Here is a 22896-nt window from a genome sequence, read left to right on the forward strand (position 1 = left end):
AGTGGATAATCCACTCCACCATCCCACACTCCCTAAGCCTTTGGATCCCTTCCTCTACATTAAACCAAGGGACATCAGGCATTTCCAACTCATTCACAGTGGGCCATCTTTTTGGCCCTTCATCATATAAGGACATAAGCAGCAGCCTCCTCCTATGAACCAGAAAGCAGGCCCTCACCAAATCTGCCAGCACCTCCAACTTGGACTTCCAGACATCAGAACTGTGGGAAATAAATTTCCATTGTTTACAAGCTACCCACTTACGGTATTTTACATAGCAGCCTGAATGTGCTAAGGGGGAAAATACTGCCCAATTTGCTAACTCTACTTGTGTTTCTTAAATTTATTCTATTTTGTCCTCAAACTTCCAAATTAAATCTCACTTTTAATGGAAAAAACTAGGATAATTTTATAATTATTTTACTATAATATTGAGACATCAATTACTTTTTCTTCAATTAAAAAACATCCAATCATGAATCCTTTGGTATTACTTGGGCAAACTGTAGCAAATTTTTCTTATGATACATACTTCCATGATGCAGAATGATGTCTGTTTTCACTACCTTGCCTATATTCTACATAAAACTTAAAGCATGTCTTCTCTAAAATAGTGGTCCCCAACCCTTCTGGCAGCAGGGACCGGTTTCGTGGAAGACAATTTTCCCATGGACTGGGGCAGGGGATGGTTTTAGGATAAAACTATGAAACTGTTCCACTTCAGATGATCAGGCATTAGATTCTCATAAGGAGCGTACAACCCAAACCCCTCGCATATGTAGTTCCTAACAGGGTTCATGCTACTGTGAGAATCTAACGCTGCCACTGGTCTGACAGGAGGTGGAGCTCAGATGGTAATGCTAACTTGTCAGCTTCTCACCTTCTGCTGCACAGTCTGCTTCCTAAAAGGCCATGTACCAGTACCAGTCCATGGTCTGGGGGGTTGGGAGTTCCTGCTCTAAAGAATAATTTTAAATGAGAGAAAACTCAAGTTTTAAAGTGCATGTTAAGCCTTACTCCAACTTTCATTTCTCTCTTTATAACAAAATTCTATTAACACATCTTGCAAAAAGATCACAGAATAATTTTATTTATAATGAATGTTATTCTCTCCAGACTTCAACTCATCAGTTTACTCTTATAACAGAGAATCAATTTAAATAACACCATCAAAATGGAATGAATATAAAACAATCTGCTATTACATATCGATTTCTTTGATATGTCATAATTATAGCCAGTTAGTCTTGCAACACGTGGTCCATTTCCAGTGAAATTCTCAATAAAATGCTAGGAATTACAGTCCTTCATATTGACATTTTATTGTAAAGCATGCTAGATGTGGCTGTCTTGATTGCTTTGGAAGTCAGTCAAACAAGTGCTCTGAAGAAAAGGCTGACACCACAAAACAACTTCATATGAAATCTATCCACAAATGGGATAGCAATGCCTCCAGATCCTTTGGTTTTTATCAGTCCCTTTGGAAAGTTAATTGATTGTTCCCTTAAAATTCTATTTTAAATAGGACAAATCACTGTCTATACAGTTTGTGCCAGCGTCCTTGACTTTCTTGCTTCCACTGATTTGTTTATCAAATCATACAGTGATGGTAGTCTTATTTTATCCATATTTTTGCTGTAAACATTGAGAAATATACCAAGGACAACTAAGAAACCAGACCATACATACCTAAGAGAAAGAAATAAGAAAAAAAAATATTAAAATTAGCAAAATAGCAATCTACTGTTAACCACAGAATTTGGTAATTTGTCCATAATAATTCTTCAGTGAAGTAAAATTCTGCTATTCTACAATAACAGCATTAAAATAAAAATAGTATTCTTAGATGAGATTAGATAGAATCCTGTATCTTTTATTAATACATTGAATATATATAGAGAAAGATATTTTATAAAATTTTATATGACATAGTTCATTTGAGTTTTGGGGATAACAGCATATTCAAAGTACAACTCCCTACCAAAAGTCTGAAGAGTACACTTAAAGCATTGGATATGTATATCTAACAAAGGCCATTCTGGGAATTAAACTCAGCTGTCCAACTCATTGTCTCAGTTGGGTAGAATATAAAGGAATAAAAAGAGAAACATCACTGAGAAAGTAGGGGAATCATTATTATCATGTTTATGTATGACATAATACTATTATGTATTATACCTAGTACATATAGAAAGAAAAACTAGTTTATAGACAAATAACAATCTGTAATACATTGATGGAAATTAATTTTATGTTTCCCTCTAAACTTATAGATTGTTAAGATTTTGGTTTGAAACTTCACAATCTTGACCAATGTAAGTTTAAATGATGCTAATGTCAAACAAACAGTAAAGACAGTAAATATGAGAGTAAACACTTTGGCACACACAAAAAATACAAGCTAAGTACGTCTTTGGGATGTAACTTACAGAATACTTCTCTGCCTTAAATCCTTTGTGGAAACAGGCATCAAATAAACTAATACTTTTTAAAAGCATGTGCTATAAATACGTAATTTATATATTTGCAGTAGGGCAAAGGGGAATCCCTTAATCTCAACAATGTACACATCACTCACATTCACTCATAATGGAAACAGGTCACATTGGCACTGGACTCTGGTTAGGCAATTTAAGCATAAAAATGATAAATTCAAAATAATAAACCACCGACATTTCCAAAATAGCAGAAGACACACTGATAGTTAAGAGATCAAGATGACAAAGTTTCTTTATAAAGCATAACAGGAAAAAAAACCCACATTAATTTATATAAAAATAAATACACTTACTACAAAAAAGAAAAAGTAGAAAAGTTGAAATTAAGATTAAGAGGAAATGTGAAACACAGTACCTAAAAACTGAGTAAAAAGTACTTACTGAAATGTGAATGGTTTAGCAAAGAATATAAACGAAAGTACAATGGTCATTGCTTTTCTTCCTGTTGTCACTGTAGGAGCAACAAATTAGTTTAGAATGTGCCTATTATCTTGACAATATTTTAGAAATCATTTATTCAGCAAATATTTACAGAGCTGACTTACAGCCAGAATCTGTGTGAGGTGCCAAGGTAACAATGGAAAGTAAAAACCAACCAACCAAACAAATGCACAAAAGTCAATGCTCCCTGTTACTATGGAGTTTAGTCTTGTAGGGAAGCAGACATTAAATAATTAATACAGTTAAATGTTAAAGTACAACTGTAATAAATACTTGATGGAGACCATGGTATTATGTAGCCACAGTAAATCTTAGAGAAAGGCTTTCCTATGGAAGCTATGGTTAGCTAGAGGCAGGGGTTATTCTTTAAACACAGTAATCTAAAGGATATACTCATATCTTAATAGGGGTCATCTCTGGATAAGACTATGAGTAATCATTACAATCTTCTTTACACATCTGTATTAACTTTCTCCTGTCCTTTGAAGTACTACACTTTGAAGTCCGCCGTAAGGCTGGAAGCCTTCCTCCCTGGTCCCAGGCAGAGCGGGGAGATCTGCATAGATCTCCATGACAGCCCTTTCCTCCTCACTGCACATCAGTTGCCGTCTTCCCACTAGACCACGTGCTTTACTTAGTTTCTTCCCTTATTCATCTGTATATTCCAAGACTCTACAGTTCCTGGCACTTAGTAATTTATGCATGAATGAATGAATTCCAAAGGAAGAAGCTGTTCTGGAAACATGCCAGAGTCAGATTCCCAATGTCTGTTTTCATTTCTATAGTAAAAGGACCCCTATTTTATGCTGGGTATATGTTCCGCTTCTCCTGCTACTAGGTTTGGTCATGTGTCCAGGCTGTGGTGAAATGTGAGCAGAAGTGCTGTTTCTCGGAGTATGACTTTTAGGATTTTCATCTTCTCTTACTCCATCCTACTGTATAGCATGAGGATGAAGATGGCACAGCGGACAGAAAGAATGTGGGTTTCTCAGGAGCAGGGAGTCAGCATACCAGCTTAGAGGCAGTATAATGTATGGTGAAGAGCACAGGTGTGCAGCCAGACTGCCATCACTGGAACCTGGCTCTGGTTGACTATGAGACAAGTCACTTAACCTCCCTGTACCTCAGTTTATCTATCTGCAAAATGGAACAATCATAGTGCCTAATTTATAGGACTGTTGTGAGATTAAAATAATGGTGTCTGGTACATACTAGGGCTACGCACACATTAGCTACGATTATTGCCAACTCTGGCTTTCTTTTACGTGAGAAAGAAAAACTCCTGCCTGAACCTCTAAGGCAAAGGCTGTACCTTAGAGTTTTGGCAAATGACACAGGTGACACACTGACTCATCTGTTCCTCTCACTAGGCTGTACACTCCTCCAAAGCAGAACAAATACAACTGATTTTTCTATAGGGCCTAGCAAAGACCTTGCACAGAGCAGAGGCATAGTGCTTACTGGTGAAAAGGGAAGCTAATCTGGTTGGTGTCCTAGAAAATGTATAAATAAGCTAAAAAGCTTATTTAAAGTGTACCTCTCATACTTGAAATGCAACAAAATTGAAATTTTCAGTTATAGGTTAGAAGAATATAAAGGTAGTACTTTCTTTGGAGGTCTTCATCTCATCATAATTTTATAGAAAGTTCTTTTAATGCATTTAAGGGTTACTGTTCTGATAAATGTATATGATTGATTTTAAAATTAAACCATCAAAATAAGGAATTAAAGCCAAAAATAAGTTTCTTTAGCATTCTAAAGAAAGGCCATAAGCCAAAGAATAAATTGGTGAAATAGGATAATTTTCTTTTTAATGTAAAGGAGATGTTGCCCTTATGTTTTGAAAAAGAGCATCAGAGAAAATGTGAATGCTTATTTTATAATCAAAGCAAGTAAATCCCTCCTACCTGTTACAGCAATAAGTGCACCAAAAATTTTAATCAAAGCCAGAACAAAGGAGATTCCAAAATATCCAGTGAGGGAAAAAAGGAACGCATAACCATAGGTCTGAATTGGATTCTGCAAAAAATAAAAAAGCCTGTTAGAAAAATGTGAAACAAACCCCGAGGTATTACAAATAAAATAAAACTACAGATTTTAATCAACTTCTTGAGCAATAATAAGCTGTTTGACAATGCAGTCAAGCAAAGATTCTTATTTTGATTTAATGAAAGAATAATGTTGAAATTAAAGATCCTCAACTTTTCTACATTATGAACAGCTTAAAAATCAACTCATAGGGTACAGCAAGGATAAAATAAATTTAAATATGAATCATTTCATTTCTGAAATTAATTTCTGATTGGCATACGTTATATTAAAGGAGGTATCATTATGATAGCCTCTTTTGAACAAGGGAAATTAGAAATACAGAGAAAATTATTTAACAGAAGATGTTTATTTTTTTAAAAAATGTGATTAGTGTTTACCTTTGCACAAAATGTTACTGCAGGGCCTAATCCACTAGTGCATGTCAAGCCCAGTAAAATGTATACAAAACCAATTGAATACGAATACAATACCTAGAGCAGATAAAAATAAGAAAAAAGTACTATCAAACAGAAAGTAGAAGACTAAGGTTTTTAACTCTATGGCTCAGTTAGGTTTGCAGAACAAACATTTTAAAAGAAACATCATCATTTCGATATGGCCTAAATTTCCAGAAATGATATTTGATTCTAATGTTTTGTAAGTCTATGCCTCAATTTTATGTACAAAATAACACCTAGTAATATTAATCCTTTCATATATGCTTATATATTCATTTTTTTCTAGACTTAATTACTGAAATCAAACCAGATTTTCATATTAGAGTTCTAAAAAAAAATACTTAAATGAAAGAAAACAAAAAGCTTTAAAGCTACTTATAAAACCTAAAAAAAACCCAAACATTAAGTTCTAAAAGACATTAAAATATAATGAAAATAAGCAGTATATGGCATATCTACTGCTTAACTTCTCTATTTTCCAACCAACCTTTTAATCCCAATTTACTATGCTTTTCATAAACAGAATCAGCAGCAGCAGTAGCAGCAGCAGCAAACCTAAATATCTGCTGTGTGTCAGGTACTGTGCTGAAGCTCGGTACGGATTACTCCATTTACTTCTCACAACCATCCTAGAGATGGGTATTCTTAGTCATACATAATCCAATTTCCAGATGAAGAAACTATAACTTAGAGATACTAAGTAATTTTCCCCAAATGAGTGCTAGTAAAGCCAGGATATGAACTAAGCTATCTTATTCCAAAGCCTACCATCATAACCACTGCATTATATTAACTTTCTAACAACCTACACTCCCTCAATTCTCTCTGCGCCCATCCTGACCTTATCTACGAGTAGTGATGATGATGAAGAAAATTCTTAACCAAGTTCCTGTGTTATTAGAAAGTACTTAAGTTGCCCCATTCTGTGTCAAGAAAATAACAGGAAAGAATACTCCTGTCTATCCTTAATTCAGTATGCTCTTTCTGTCTAGCAAGGTGGCTGGTTATAAAATTAATGTCACACACACACACACACACACACACACACACAGACACACACACATACACAATTTTCCTATATAAAAATCAGTTACAAGATATACAAAAAGACATTATTTGCAAAAAACACCAGTTACAAGACATACAGAAAGATATTATTTGCAGTAACTACAAAAAGATGAAATAACTTTAGGAAGTTATTATTAACAATACCTTTAATAAGAAATGTGCTGGATTTACATGAAGAAAACTAAACTCTAATGGACATTGAAAAAAAAGACCACTTGAGTAAAAGAAAAGTCATACCTTATTCTTGGACTGAAATAATCAAGATGCCATTCTCCCTAAATTAATTTATAATTCAATGCCATACCAATCACAATACCAATGGAATTTTTAGTTTATTTGGGAATATAAACACCCCAGAATAACTACTGGTAGTAATATTCTGCAAAAGAAAAGGAACAATGGTAGCTAGTCCTAACAGATAATAAATGTATGATAAAGCTGCTGTCATTATCTGTACTATTGCAAAAATAAATTCAAATACAATTCTGAATGCCACACTAGAGTGTGATATGATAAAGAGGGCATTTAAAATGAACTGAAAGTGGATTATTCAATAAATGATATTGGAAAAAATGGGTAGTCATTTGAAAGAAAAGAAGAAAAGTTCTTTTTAAAAAGTTTTAGATTGGATCAAGGGCTTAATAAAAAAGGAAAACACAAAACTAGTAGGCAAGAGGGATGAAATGTTCTAAAATCTCAGGGTTGGGAAAGCTCTTTTCAACCATGATACTTAGCCAGAAGCCAGCAAGTAAAAGACAAACTGGGCCATATAAAAATGACAAACTTCTACATGGAAAAATACTACCCACTAGAAAGAGATAAGAGAAATGACATAACAAAAGATTTTATTTTAATACATAAAAACTAAATCAATGAGGAAAAAATTTGTTAACTATGCAACAAGTGGTTAGCACTGCTAGTTGTAGTTTTAGTTTTTACTTTCCTATAATGTTTGAATGTATTACTTTTATAAAAATGACAGCTTAAAAATGCAATGCTAGTTATAATGATATTATAATTATTTCATCAAATTATGTATATCACCAGTTTTTAAGTCTGTCTAATTTGAAGAAAAAACACTAGAGTATTTACCATTTCAGAATTAGAAGCATTATGAAGTTTCATAGCTTTCTCTTGAACATTTCCAATGACAGCATCTGCACATAAGGCCAGGGAAATAAGCACCACACCTTCAAGAAGGTATTAAAAAAACAAAAAAAAACCTCCTTATTTAAACATATGAACTATATTCAAGCTTTATCAGAAATGTCATTGGTCTAAAAAACAAAAGCAGATCTTCAACCACGTTTGGTAATCCAGAATATTCTTATTCACAATCAGTTGTAACAAGTACAAAGGTGATGATATTAAAAAAGATACACTAATAAACTGAGTTAGTTCTGTCACCATTATCACATTTCAACAGCGTATCAAATAACAGTTCCACAAATATTCCACTAGTCTAATAGTTCCACTAGTTCTGAAAGTGTAGAAGAAACTCTTAGCATATCTGTCTATTGGGATTAGTGGCTAGTCAGTTAATTAAAAAAAAAAAAAAAAGATGAAGAGAAAAGCCATTTTTGAAAAACCCTATTATTACTAAAATGTTTAATTTAAATCACATAAATATGCACGCAGCTGTCAGGGCCTTTTTCTTTGAGCATGGGTCCTGAATAGAATTCCGTATTTTCTCCTTTGTATAAACACACTAATAGCACACATTTTCCATGATTTCCAAGGTGTTTTTGTTTAAAAGTGCCCTGCATAGTACAGAATCCTTTCATATGTTTATGAGCTTCCCTCCAATATTCACAGTGGTTTTACCCACACCTTATTCAATAGTGATTTTATTGCTTGTCAATCAAGTTGTGTCAGTTAACTCAGTTTTCACAAAAACAATTCTTTGTTCATACTCATTTTTGAAAAACTTAATACTGAGTTATGACATAATTATAATAAAGGTACAACTGACATAAACAAATCTGAGAGTCAACACTATTCATTCCTGAGAAGCATCAAGTGCACATGTGTACTTGGGAAGCAGGCTAGTAACTGACAGTATCTAAGACGCAGGGTCATCGGTCACTGTGCTTTACAGAAGGAGTCAAGAGCAGTCTTAGTTGTATCTATGAGTCTGATGGGGTTTAGAGAAATTTTTTCTTTCCTTTTGTTAACGCATAAGCAACCATAGGTAGCAGAAAAGTGTATGGACACGTATGTATGCACCTCAGTCAATTAAGATTTCAGTTTTTATACTTATTCAACTTTGTATCATCTAACTTCTGATATATATATACATATACACATATATACTTTATACATTCAAAGTTTTATTTATATCTATCTTAAATAACCATTTTAACAGTTAACCTCCTCTCCTTTAGATAATATACTCTAATAGATCAGGATAGGGATTTAAGTGCTCATGGATTATTCTTAATGATGAAGTATGGTTGGGTTCTAATTCTCTACAAAAATATGTCCATGGAACTCAGACAGGGTTAGCACTTAAGTTACAGTGAGAAGGTACAGAACCACTGGATTCAGCTCTTTCCATCGCTGTCACCATCACCACGCCCTCTGCCATCCCGTGTATGTAATTTCCCATTCATTATTCCTTCATCTCAGTCTGTCCTCCCACTATCTTTCCATGTGGGGAGTTATTATTCTCTGTTTTATGGGTGAAGCACAAAGGGGTGTGGCAATTTACCTGCGGCTATATTTTTAAGTAATTCAAATAGAATTTGAAGCCACGTCTCTCACTGCTAATTTGGTGCCTTCTCTAATATTGCCTTTTCATAAGTACAAGAGTCACTTCTCTCAGTTTTCAAGTATAATATTCCTTGAAGCAATCCTGAAAGATCTAGACCATGGGTTCCCAAGCCCCAGTCCCTGGCCTATTAGGAACCCGGCTGCACAGTCGGGGATAAGCAGCCAGTGAGCGAGCATTACCGCCTGAGCTCTGCCTCCTGTCAGATCAGCTGCGACAGTAGATTCTCATAGGAGCGGGGACACTACTGTGAGCTGCACATGTGAGGGATCTAGGTTGCACTCCTTATGAAAATCTAATGCCTAATGATCTGGGGTGGGAGAGTAGTTTCATCTGAAACCATCCTCCCCCACCACTCCCTGTTGAAAAACTGTCTTCCATGGAACCAGTCCTTGGTGCCAAGAAGGTTAGGGACTGCTGATCTAGACCATGTTAGAAACATCTGCAACTATACACTTTCTCTAAAATCAAGCAGTGAGTGAGTTCTGGTAGCTTCTACCAGAACCTTGGGGTTGCTAAAGGGTTGCTCCAAGATGCAGAACTGGTTACAGTTAAATACATTCATTCAGTTTGGTTAACCAGGTTAGTAAGATTGACAGCTGGTGAGAGGTTCTGATTCTTAGGAAGAATAGTGAAGCTGATGTGAATAATTCTTTTCATTATATAATAGTTTGGACTTTTTCTCAAACATACTTTGTACTTGCTGATGTTACTATGATTATTGCTGTTCTCTCAAGTTTCTATAGAGTCCCAGATATTTTAAATTCTATTTTTGTCAGATTAGGAGATGGAATGTCACTAAATTAGTCTTATTAGTAAAACTGACAATACTGCATATATAAACACCAAAGTACCCCCAATTTCTTTTTCAAATAAAAATAAAAATAGAATTCCAATACTTAATTCTCATTTCTAAAAATACTGCAATAACTAGTCTGCTTTTGAAAAACCTAAATTTAATTTACAAAATTTCACATAGCACACTATAGAGAAAACTTACTTACAGTAGAAACTTCAAGCACTTTAAGGTAATGTCTATATTTATATTAAACTGTTTAATATAACAGCACAGCACACTTTCCTTCTTTAGCTAAAACAGTTACATGCAAATGTGCAAGTTTCAAAGTTTTTTTTCAAATGATAGTTGAAAACAATTACTACTGTTATTCCCTTATAACTCATATGTCTATTTCCAATTCAGCTTATCAAAGATTTTGACTTGGCAAATAGTGTCCTCTCCTGTCAAAATGCAAGCACACTAAAAAACAAACAAACAAATTGCTCTATCTACAGAGCTGTGGTACTTTCACTACACCTTATATGGAAAGTCCAAAAGCTTTATGTTAGATATGAAAATTGCAGCTGTCATACTATCATTTAAAATGCTTACAAAATATTCGAAATTCGTATTCTAAACTAAAATGCCTATAAAAGCTAGAAATATAAATTGCTTACCTGTCAGGTTGAAATTTGGTGCAATTGTGCTGTCAGCAAGGGTAAACCATATCAGGCCGAGGCTCATACATATGGCAGCAGACACATCTGCAACGTTGTAGCGCTTTCCTGTATAAAACAAATGTAAGGCGGCTTCATTATGCAAATACCCAGCCAGCTTTGTGTTTGCTCTAGGTGTTAAGTAGAACATGGATTCGTTTTTTTATATCCAATGCCAAAAACGTGAACACTTAGGTCAAGGCAGCAGTCACAAGAGGGCTTCTGAAAACTACCAATGGGAAGCAATATGTCCCTATACATTAGAAACAAGAGCTACTTTATCTGGTATAATAGTGACACTAAAATACATACTTTGGCAAAAACTGACAGCAAGAATAATGCACATCCACAAACATTTAAAAAAATTCCTGGAAATTTAGTGCCTATTTTACTTTATGCATAATAAAAGGTTACTAATTTTCTTATAGTTTGTAAGTTTACAAAGTAACCAGAATAATGAATCTGGTTACATAACTAAGTTTGCAAATATCATAATGAGATTAACTTCCAGGCAGGTGAAAATTATTTTAATATAGCCTTATTTTAAAAATAAAATATAGTATGACTTTTTTGTAAGGTTTATAAGGACAATATTATATATGCCTAGTTAGTTGGGACAATAAATGTGATTTTTAATAGGGATTGAAGTCAATTATTTTTTCTTACATGAAGTTATCCTGAAGTGATACATGAAGTAGTTGAAAACACTTTCATTTTTAAAGGTTTATTCTGGGATGGTATCTAATGCATAAATGAAATCAGGCTGTGTAAGAACTTCAGTGATACAGAAACACCCGACTATTAAAACACGAATATTCCTGATGACAATAAGAACAACAGAAGCTACTTTCACTGTTTGTTGCTATCACTACTTCCTCTTTTACTCCTATTTCCACAAAACTCATCATCACTTAGCTGGGGCTCTAAAAATCACTAAGCCAGCAGGGTTGGTAAAAACGCAGTTCTGCTCAGATTAAACTTTACTTCAGTATGAGAACTGCCCATGTACAATGGAGGTGAAGTGTGGAGCCCTGGAGAGTAGAATGAAGGAAATGAAAAAAGGGACTTTTCCAGGTACTTCTGAGCTAGACCTTTAATACGTAAATATAGTATTGCTGGAAATGTGGTAGATTCCAAAATAAAATAATAAAACGAAGTATTATCTTTTCTTTTTCTTAAGTCCTAATTACTAACTTCAGACACTAAGGCATATCAGTGTTTTTTTTTTGAGACAAGTCTTGCTGTGTCACCCAGGCTGCAGTGCGGTGGTGCGACCTCGGCTCACTGCAACTTCTGCCTTCTGGGTTCAAGCAATTCTTCTGCCTCATCCTCTGGAGTAGCTGGGACTACAGTTGTACACCACTATGCCTGGCTAATTTTTGTATTTTTAGTAGAGACAAGGTTTCACCATATTGGCCAGGCTGGTCTTGAACTCCTGACCTTGTGATCCGCCTACCCTGGCATCCCACAGTGTTGGGATTACGGGCGTGAGCCACTGTGCGCGGCCATCAGTGTTTTTAGAATACCTTATTTTGGTAAGACATCATTCAGAATTGTTATAATACCTAGAATGCTCATTGAAAATATAATAGAAGTTTAATGTTTTTCCTAATGCTAGATGCCATAACATAGCCTATTAGTTTTAAAGAGTATAAAAAAACATGTAATTACTATACCTTGAATAAAAACTCCTCCTAGCATAACAGGAATCAATTTGCAGCACTTGAAGATGACTTGGGTAGGGTAATTCAGGTAGCCCAAGGAAGTGTTTGATAACCCCATAGTACCCACAGTTAGAAAAGCTATTATCATGTAGGTTTTTCCTGGTATTCTGTAAAAGACAATTTTTAAAACCTTCATTTTGGGACCCAATTCATACTACTAAAAGATAATGTGTTCACAATGTGTAAATGTCTAATTACTTTTCTAATTTCTGGTTACTGTTTCTGGAAATATTAGTAAAAATACCACTATTTAAAAACTGTAATGCTCTTGTATAAAAAAGTTTATAAAAATAACAATTTACCTTTATTTAATCAATCATAAATGAGGCCACTCAATTATGTAAAAGAGTTTAGATTTTTACTGAAGGTATAAATGTTGACAAAAGGTTTTTTTTTTTTTTTTTTAAACAGCAGTTCTAGCCACAAATAAAAACCATCTTAACCAAAGTTAGAAAAAAACAGCTTCTTTTTTTGTTTGCTTGAAACAAGGTCTCGCTTTGTTGCCCAGGCTGGAATGCAGTGGCACAATCTCAGCTAACTGCAACCTCTGCCTCATGGGTTCAAGAAATTCTTTTGCCTTAGCCTCTTGAGTAGCTGGGACTACAGGTGTGCACCACCATGCCCAGCTAATGTTGGCCTCCATAATGGTAAAAGGTACCTTAACTATTTTAAAACGAATTTCTAACTCTTGAATTGTTGTTCTGTTTCCTAATGTTTCCATCTAGCATTAGGAAAAATACATCTATCCATTCTGTTAAAATAACCCAAGAAGAATTTCTCTAGGAAAAGTTCATGTGGTTTAAAACCCTAGATACAATTTATTTTATAGTATCTTATAGATCATCTCTCTGTATTCCATGTTATAATAATCAACTTTTAAGATGAGGTATCTGACTCTCTCCTCATGATTTCAAGTCTTTTAACTTTGGCTCTATCTAAAGTTCCTAAAGGAGATTCTTAATTCAGCATCTTCAGAATTTTGAGCCATTACTGTGAGCATATGCTCACTTTGACTAGATATTTAATGGTCTAAACTAATAATCTTGTACGCTGGTATGATGAACACAAACACAATGAGGCACTATTCATACTGACAATGCTGGAGAGTTAGATGTAATTTCCATTTTAGAATTTGTGTTGACATTGAAATTAAGGCAACAAAATTCCTCATCTTTTATATGGTTAGATATAAGGTAAAATAATTTACTGGAAAAAGTCAATTAAAATGCATCATTTACATTTCGATTCTGAGGGTTTTTTTTTTCTACTTAAGTACTAACAGAGTAGTTAACCATGAAAATCCGCATGGGAACAACTTGGCATGCCCATATGCATCAGTGTAAATGTGTTCATGCCATCCATGGGGTTTGACCCTCACTGGGATATCATCAGTGATGGTGGAGCACCACTTCTCCAGGTAAAATGATGAAAGTCATGGTGGTCAGATTTCCTCAAAGATAAATGGCAAATCATTGGCAGACAATAAAAATTCAAGTCAGAAAAATTACAAGGAATGAGTAGGAAAGTAGCACAGTACAGGTAGAAAGAAAACCAGCCTGAAACTCAGGGGAACTAAATCCCAAAGTAGCTCCAAAAGGAGCTCAAAAAATTCTCAGCAGTCCTCTAGGTCTTTGTTTTCTCACTGGTAAAATGAAGACATTAGATTTGATCAGCTTGCCTCCAGAATACTCACTATTTCTATTTTATTTAATATGTTGATTGCTTCCTTAGAAATCGGGAGAGAATTTTTTTTTGAGACCGAGTCTTGCTCTTGTTGCCCAGGCTGGAGTGCAGTGGCGCCATCTTGGCTCAATGCAACCTCCACCTCCGGGGTTCAAACCATTCTCCTGCCTCAGGTTCCTGAGTAGCTAGGATTACAAGTGCCTGCCACCACGTCCAGCTAATTATATATTTTTGGTAGAGATGGGGTTTCACCATGTTGGCCAGGTTGGTCTCAAACTCCTAACCTCAAGTGATCAACCTGCTTTGGCCTCCCAAAGTGCTAGGATTACAGGCATGAGCCACTGTGCCTGGCCGGGAGAAAATTTTAATTTTAAAAACCTCTTCAAGACAAATCTGAGAGCTCTCCTTAATTAAAAACTCATAATAATTAATAATAATGTTACAAGGTATTCTTTGATGAAAAATAATTAGCAGTATATTTAGGATATTACACTTTATGATGTACTTTAGCATGCATTACCACATATGATCCTCAAAATAAAATTTAGAGTATTATAGAAACTTCTCTGAGGTGTTGACAGATGTAATAAGACCCAAGTGCCAAGACCCAAACCCATGTTTCTAACTCCAAATTCTCAATGAGTATTGATGTACTTATTCCAGTATGTCGGTATTCATAATAGGAAGAAGAAAAAAATAACAACAGCAAAGAGTTTAGCTAATTAAAGGTCTGAGTAGCAGTACCATTAAATAAATTCAGATATGGGTGTACATGCAGAAATAAATTCAGAAAGGTTTCAATTCATTACATTTATTATAAATACATAAATTCTTCTCCCAAATTGTTTCACTATACATTATTATTATTTTTTAAATATGTTATGGTCATGTGATTTAAAAGTTGGGATAAACATGGACTGAGGCCCCCTCCCCTCTCATCTGGGTAGCTGATAGGGAGGTATTTCTTTCTGAAATGTAACAGGACATGCATCGTCATTGTATCATTTTTCACGTACAAAGACAGTATTAGTGTCTTTTGCCTTAGAAGCAACCTTACCTTAGAAGGCCCAGTAGTTTGCAATAAGTAGTGAATCATCATCAAGCTTCCTTATGTATTAGTCTTGACAGATATATTTAATTACTTCCTATTCTATCACCTATGGCTATTCCCAGTACTCCTCTAGGTCTTTGTTTTCTCATTGGTAAAATGAGGAAGTTGGATTTCATTGGCTTGCCTCCATGATTCTATCATGGAGAATCATGATAAAACAAAAAAATAACGAAGATGATACTCTAAGGTTCAAATATTTTTACAATAATTGCTACTGTAATTTACTGGCAATAAAGACAAGTTGAGAGGCAAAATTAGACTCATGAAGAAACCTGTAATACAGATTTAAATAGGTAAATCTGTAGTTACCTTGATACAAACTTCAAAACCATTTTATGATTAAAAAAAAAAGCTGCACAATTTTTGAAATCTTCACTAAAGGATTAAACATTTGTATCAAGGCATGTCAGTATTACAGTTGTTATTACATTTAAACCGCACAATAGATACATGATATATACACACATTAGGGTATGACAGAATGAGCACACTTCTTACATTAACCAAGAAAATTTTATACTCAAATTCTTAACCACTTTCTGTTTATAATCAGAGACGAAGTTTTATTGCATACTGTTCTATATGCCATTAAAAATACATCAAGATATTTCTCAAATCTAGATGGTTGCTAACTGAAATGATATGGTCAAACAAGCACATTTGGTCTTGATGAAAAGGAATGAAATACGTTTCTCTAACGCTTAAGAATGCAACCTCGGTTATCGGACGTCATATGGCAATGCCAGCCGGGGCACATCCCACAAAAACTTCACATGCTAAAAAAGCACAACAACAGATGCAGACTTGGTAGCCTTCATCCAAATTGCTCACGGACCAGAAGGGTTTCAAATATCGAGTTTTTTCAGATTTTGGAATATTTGCATCTGCATAGTAAGGTATCTTGGGGAATGGGACACAGGTCTTACTATGAGATTTATTTGTGTTTCATATATACATTATACACATAACCTGAAGGTAATTTTACAGAACATTTTTGATATGGTTTTACTGTGTCCCCACTCAAATCTCATCTTGAATTGTACTCCCGTAATTTCCGTGTGTTGTGGGAGGGACCCAGTGGGAGATAATTTGAATCGTGGGGGTGGTTCCCCCATACTGTTCTCATGGTAGTGATTAAGTCTCACAAAATCTGATGGTTTTATCAGGGGTTTCCACTTTTGCTCATTTTCCACTCTTCCTCATTTTCTCTTGCCACCACCACATAAGAAGTGCCTTTTGACTCCTGCCATGATTCTGAGGCCTCCCCAGCCATGTGGAACTGTAAGTCCAATTAAACCTCTTTTTCTTCCCAGTCTCGGGTATGTCTTTATCAGCAGCGTGAAAACGGACTAATGATAGTACATTGGTACTGGGAGTGAGGTGTTGCTGAAATGAGACCCAAAAATTTGGAAGCAACTTTGGAACTGGGTATCAGGCAGAGGCTGGAAGAGTTTGGAGGACTCAGAAGAAGACAGGAAAATGTAGGACAGTTTGGAACCACCTAGAGACTTGTTCAATGGCTTTGGTAAAAAAGTTGATAGTGATATGAACAATAAGGTCCAGGCTGAGGTGGTCTCAGATGGAGATGAGGAACTTGTTGGGAACTAGAGCAAAGGTGACTCTTACTATGTTTTAGCAAAGAGACTGGTGGCATTTGCCCCTGCCCTACAGATCTTTGGAACTTTGAGATGATTTAGGGTATCTGGCAGAAGAAATTTCTAAGGAGCAAAGCATTCAAAAGGTAACTTGGGTGCTGTTGAAAGCATTCCATTTTAAAAGGGAAACAGAGCAAAAACATTCAGAAAATTTGCAGCCTGACGATGCAGTAGAAAAGAAGAACCCATTGTGTGAGGAGAAATTCAAGCTGGCTGCAGAAATTTGCGTAAGTAACAAGGATCTGAATGTTAATCCCCAAGACAATGGGGAAAATGTCTCTAGAGCATGTCATAGGTCTTCATGGCAGCCACTCCCATCACAGGCCAGGAAGTCTAGGAGGAAAAAATGGTTTCGTGGGCTGGGCTCAGGGTCATTACGCTGTGTGCAGCTTAAGAACTTGGTGCCCTGCATCCCAACTGTCCCAGAGCTGGTCACGGTGCACATTTTATATAATTGTGTGCACAAAACAAAATCTGTGTTAAGTACTTATGTTTGGAAGTTTCCACTTGTGTCACATTGGCACTCAAAACTTTTCTAATTTTGAAGCATTTCTAGATTTCAGATTTTTGGATTAGGGATGCTCAACCTGTACTGATATTTCATTTCACCACTGTGATGTTAGTTGCACTATAAATCAGTAACTGCACCTATTTCAGCAGAATTTATAAAAACCAAGTATGTATATCATGTTTTTTATCATGTTTTAAGAAGATGTAACATCGTAAGTTGAGCCTAAAGCTATTATTTTTTTATTTTGTAATACTGCATTTAAGGAGACTTCATTTTTTCCAGTGTGTAAATGAATAAACTGTATTTAGTATTATTAAGTTGGTTATACTGACAAGAGATCATGCTTATTAGATATTTTGTTAATAGAAGTATAAATTTCATGCATATTCAGGATGCCAAAAAAATTCAACTAATATGAGTGAAATATCAAAAAATAAAAACAAACCACATACCTCCTCCTTTTGTCCTGAATAAGCTGAAGTTCTATTAGGCCAAATATGGAGTAAAAGGCAAACTGCACTAAGGTAAGGTACCAGCCGTAGGACTTAAAACCCTCCACTGAAAATATTAATTCCTGTCAAAAGACACATGAACACTGTTAAGTCCAAGGCAGCACATTAATTTCCTAAAAATAAATTCTTATAAACACAACATTTTTAAAGAAACCAAGCCCCACCTCCAACAACAACAAAATGTAAATTAGAGAGGTCAGAAGCTCTTTCATATTGATAATGTTATTTTTTGAAATTCTTGTGCCACAGATGATATAAACCTTCTTTTAGAGGAAATGGTTAATTTGCCTAACCATGTTATAAAGTAATATTTATTATCAGTTATTAATAAGCCATTCTTAACAAGTCACTAAGAGGTATTCTAATAGTTATCTGGTTTTTTTAATTGAATAAATCAAATTGATCAATAAATCAAATCAAATAAATGAAATGTATGTATGAACATGCATACATCTATTAAAAAACACTTCATTACCAAACCCCAACCATTTTCTCTGAACTATTTTGATATGTAATTATATGTAACAGTAGCAATGTCAGTTTTCACAAAATGAAAGTGGTTAAGTTATAAACATAATTAGTAGGGGTTTGTGTAACTTAAAAAAACTTTGCATAAACCAATTATAAACTAAAATACTTGATTATTTAGAGAAAATGTATTTAATGAAACTTAGCAAATTTCAAATTCATTTTCCATTGCAATGGCTAACTCTGTTCCCACGCTATTTGGTAACAGTGGTATACTGAAGAAAAAAATGTTTCTAAAATGTTTCTCATCAAGAAATTCTAATCTCTATTTTTAATTGTTCTTCATTGTGGCATCTCAAGTTGTATATCACCTACTACTGGAATATCAGTTATTATAAATATTAAAATTTATAATTCATTTTTGTTTTACATTAATATTCTTCATAGCATTCTTGCAAGCTAGCTAACTAAAAAAGTCACAATTCCATGTTCACTTACATTTCCCTTGATATTTCATCTCTACAAGACAATGAAAAAGAATGCAATTTTTAAATTCACTAACTTTTTAGTACTAAAGAACACTGGAAATATTATCTGTGTTTTAAGAAAATACATCATTTTCCTTTCCTTGAATAACAAAGGCTTTCTCTTGTTATGGGAAAATATCCACTAATTAAATGACCATTAATAAAATTAGAACCCATTCCAACATCCTGTTTTCACTAGCCCGGATCCTCACCCATCCAGCCCATGTCTTTGAAGGTCAGAAATTTGCTCCTGGCCAAAGGTATACAACTTCTTCAAACATAATGTAAGTATGAGACAAATTGTTGCAGTGTTAGAAATGTTTTGTGCCAGCAAAAAATCACAGAACAATAAGATTCTGGCAAAGTTAGAAGACAAAGCAAATAAGAATGCGAATATAAGAGGTGTTTAAAAAAGAAATAATTCAAATATTATAGGATTAAAGAGATACCTTTAGAAAACCATAAAATATCCTGATATATTTTTGCAAAAACGATCTTTTATTATTGAGCTCCAAGAATCGAGTAAAGTACACTATCATTCAATAATGTTCTAAGATATCAATCAGTACTTGAATCATTTATTTCTCTTGGAAACACATGGTTGCAATTATTACCGACATTTTGTTAAATATTTAAAAATTAATTTTCATAATTACAATTTTTCAAGGTAGTCTCTACATGTGTCTCCTCTGCACTTAAAATGTTTAACTCTTGAATTTTTGATCTGTTTTCTGTTTTAAGAAGCTCTTTTCTACTACTATACTAAAAAATTCAAATTTATTAATCAGCCAGTATCCCGTAAGTGACTATCTCGGGCAAAACTAGTTAAGTGCCCATACTGACTGCAATTATTATAAATAATTAACATATTACAAACATATAACTTTTTTACCTGTAAATACCCGTAAATTAGGTAAAATACAAAAACTCCAGCAACACATATGAAAAACTGAGTAAGTTTGTTAAACTTGCTGAGATTCATGCCAAGTACCACGATGTCGTCAACTGACTTGATGTGTGGTGACATTGTTTGGGTTTTGGATGGCACAGTGATAGAAATATATTTCCTGGAATTGTTGAACTTGAGATCCATTGTTATTTTGCCGCATTCAATGCTTTCAGAGTTATCTTTGTTGGTTTCCTGGACTCTTTTGTCCTGTATGTCTCTTGCTTGCTGTGTCAAGTCCTAGAGAAGGAAATAGCAAGTAAAAGAAAACATTTAGATGATAAAGTGTAATCCTCCAAATAATATTCCAAATCATACTTTAAAATTATACAAATGTCTGCTTCTCTCTGGATATTAGTATATTAATTCCTGTATTCTAGGTTCCAAACCACCAAAAACAATATGCCTACAATCTTTAAACAATTTGTCTACAGTTGATAAAGATTAGTACACCATTAAACTAAATATAAACCATACTTATTTCCACAGCGACAAAAGCTAGTATTTCATCAAAGAACATGCCTTTGCGTCTATATATATACAGTTGATGCATAACACCTTCAACATTAAAGTCAATCTTTATTTGTAGAAGAGTAAAAACAAAGTAATTCTCCTTTAAATACTAAGATAATTCTAAGATATATTTGCTAATGACATTTAAAAAATAAACTAAAAAAATAAAGGCTGGGTGTGGTGGCTCATGCCTGTAATCCCAACATTTTGGGAGGCTGAAGCAGAGAGACTGTTTGAGACCAGGAGTTCAAGACCAGCCTGGGCAACATAGCAAGACCCTTTCTCTACAAAATAAAATAAAATAAAATAAAAAAATTAGCTGGGCATGGTGGTGCACACTTGTAGTCCTAGGTACTCAGGAGGCTGAGGCAGGAGGATCACTTGAGTCCAGGAGTTTGAGGCTGCAGTAATCTATGATTGCACCACTGCACTCCAGCCTGGGCGACAGAGCCAGACCCTGTCTCTAGAAAATAAATGAAAACAAACAAACAAACAAACAAACAAAAAAAACCCCCAAAACTAAGGTCCTTACAAAGCTAGATTTATCACAGACTACAGAAAGCACAATATGCTTCAGCAGTAGCATCTCTTAGGTTAAAAAACGTTTTCTTCCTCTGGAGCAAATCATTTTAATTTAATTTACATTCTTCTGGGATGTAAAAGGCTGGAGAAAATATGTCATTTTTTGTCAGTTTAAAAACAGTTATGAAGCCACCAATTTCTCTTTGGATTTATATAAACTGAACTCCATGTAAAGATGGAGGAACTCCATGTAAAGATGGAGGAACTCCATGTAAAGACGGAGGAACTCCATGTAAAGACTGAAGAATTATGACAAAGTACAGAACAAACCTATGTAAAAGAAGTTATTTTCTTAGAAACGACTCATCTGTTTTTAATTCCAGTGGGAACAAAAATTTAAACTCTGCAGCATAAAGAGAAATAAGAATAATTTTGACAGTGTTTTCCTTTGGTAATTTTTTTTAAAAAACTGTTAAAAGATGGTTTAAAATGGCCAAAATTAGAGTCGCCTCTTCACGATCACTTCTAGTTTGCTAATTTACAGAGGTTAACCAGGTCATCCTTAGGAATTAAAGGAGGGGTCAAGGATCTGAAGACCACTTGTAACTAAAAACACGCAGTCACCATAACATTTTATAGGGCACCTGCCATATTCCTAAATAGAAAAGTAATTTCATGAAGTTTACTGTGTTCCTCTTGTTTATTCTTCGCTTTCCTTTGTTCTTGCTTCCCACATTATGTTTCAATCACTGTCATTTGTAAGACTTTATGTAATCTCGCAGGACATCTTTGAGATGTGACTTTCTTTTAAAACCATGCTTTAAATTATCTCTCCTAAATATTTGGTCAAATCTGTGCTCGAATCTACATTCAAAACGAAGAGATGAAAACCTTAACAATTTCCTCTTTTCTCTGTGTGGGCATGGATATAGAGTACCATTCAAATAAACCCGGCCTCACATAGGTTTCTAAGTTTGCTCTCCCTCCACTCTCAATAAAGCCGTAAACCACTCATGTTTCACTCCTGAAATACACCAGGGACTTTCAAACACCCCTGCCTTCTGTTCATGATGTCCTTTCAGTCTGAGGTCTTCTTTCTCAAGGTCAGGTTTGAAGTTCAGCTTTAATATCCCCTCCTTTGTGACACCATCACTAATCCCCCCACTTATTAGAAAACAGAACTTGAAAGGCAAGATTCAAATCTTATTTGTCTCTGTGTCCTTGATACCTGGCATATACTCTGATGCGATATTCAGATGAACCAAATAAACTGATCCTTCCTCTTGATACCCTCAAACTTCAGCTTGCAGCCACTCACCTTCTGCTTGGATATGATTTTTGAAATGGATGGTGGTGCTGGCAAACTTTATCAGTAAAACTGAAAATATTATAGAAAAAGAGTGGGGAAATTTACAAACAATGCTTATATATTTACACATACATACAGAATAAATAAAACTAGAAAATATCTTTCCTGCTTTTATTGGCATCAAAACATTTCTCCAGAAGGTCACACTTTCCCAAAGTCACCTTCTTCTGAGATGTTTGTAATTTAGTAAACTGCCAAGCATACTGTAATGACTCAATACAATTATAGGTAATAGTATAAGAAAGCAGTATAACATAATGCTTTCCCCATGCTTTGGAATTTTGACAGATATGAGTTCAAGTTCTGGCTTTGCTATTTATTAGCTGAGAAGCCTTGGGCAAATCGTTTAACTTTTCTGAGCTTTAGGTTCTGTACCTTCAAAAGTGGGAGGAGTTAAAAATGTGCCTATCACAGCATTTTGGTTAGGACTGTATGAAATAAATGTAACATTGCCTGGCATATGACAGTCCAAAAGTGTGTTAGTTGTCATCCTTTAACTTTTTAGAAATATTGCTAGGGTGATATGGTATTTAGAAATATTGCTAGGGTGATATGGTATTTAGAAATATTGCTAGGGTGATATGGTATTTAGAAA

At 34.6% G+C, this 22896-nt stretch overlaps 1 protein-coding gene across 3 annotated transcripts in view; it reads right to left on the bottom strand.

The window, feature by feature from the left end:
* Window positions 1–1067: 1067 nt before the first annotated feature.
* SLC35B3 (solute carrier family 35 (adenosine 3'-phospho 5'-phosphosulfate transporter), member B3) overlaps window positions 1068–22896 on the bottom strand; it is a 25083-nt gene continuing 3254 nt past the window's right edge. For all 3 annotated transcript variants that reach the window (XM_011962667.1, XM_011962666.1, XM_011962665.1), the window contains 9 exons: window positions 19844–20137; window positions 17897–18018; window positions 12437–12591; window positions 10722–10829; window positions 7589–7686; window positions 5369–5461; window positions 4847–4958; window positions 2880–2949; window positions 1068–1689 (listed from right to left, as the gene is read on the bottom strand). In XM_011962667.1, the coding sequence (XP_011818057.1) occupies window positions 1539–1689; window positions 2880–2949; window positions 4847–4958; window positions 5369–5461; window positions 7589–7686; window positions 10722–10829; window positions 12437–12591; window positions 17897–18018; window positions 19844–20137 (1203 nt within the window). In that variant the 3' untranslated portion in view covers window positions 1068–1538. The remainder of the gene's footprint in view (window positions 1690–2879; window positions 2950–4846; window positions 4959–5368; window positions 5462–7588; window positions 7687–10721; window positions 10830–12436; window positions 12592–17896; window positions 18019–19843; window positions 20138–22896) is intronic.

The sequence above is a fragment of the Colobus angolensis genome, unplaced genomic scaffold (assembly GCF_000951035.1).
Source record: "Colobus angolensis palliatus isolate OR3802 unplaced genomic scaffold, Cang.pa_1.0 Scaffold6, whole genome shotgun sequence".
Lineage (NCBI taxonomy): Eukaryota > Metazoa > Chordata > Mammalia > Primates > Cercopithecidae > Colobus > Colobus angolensis.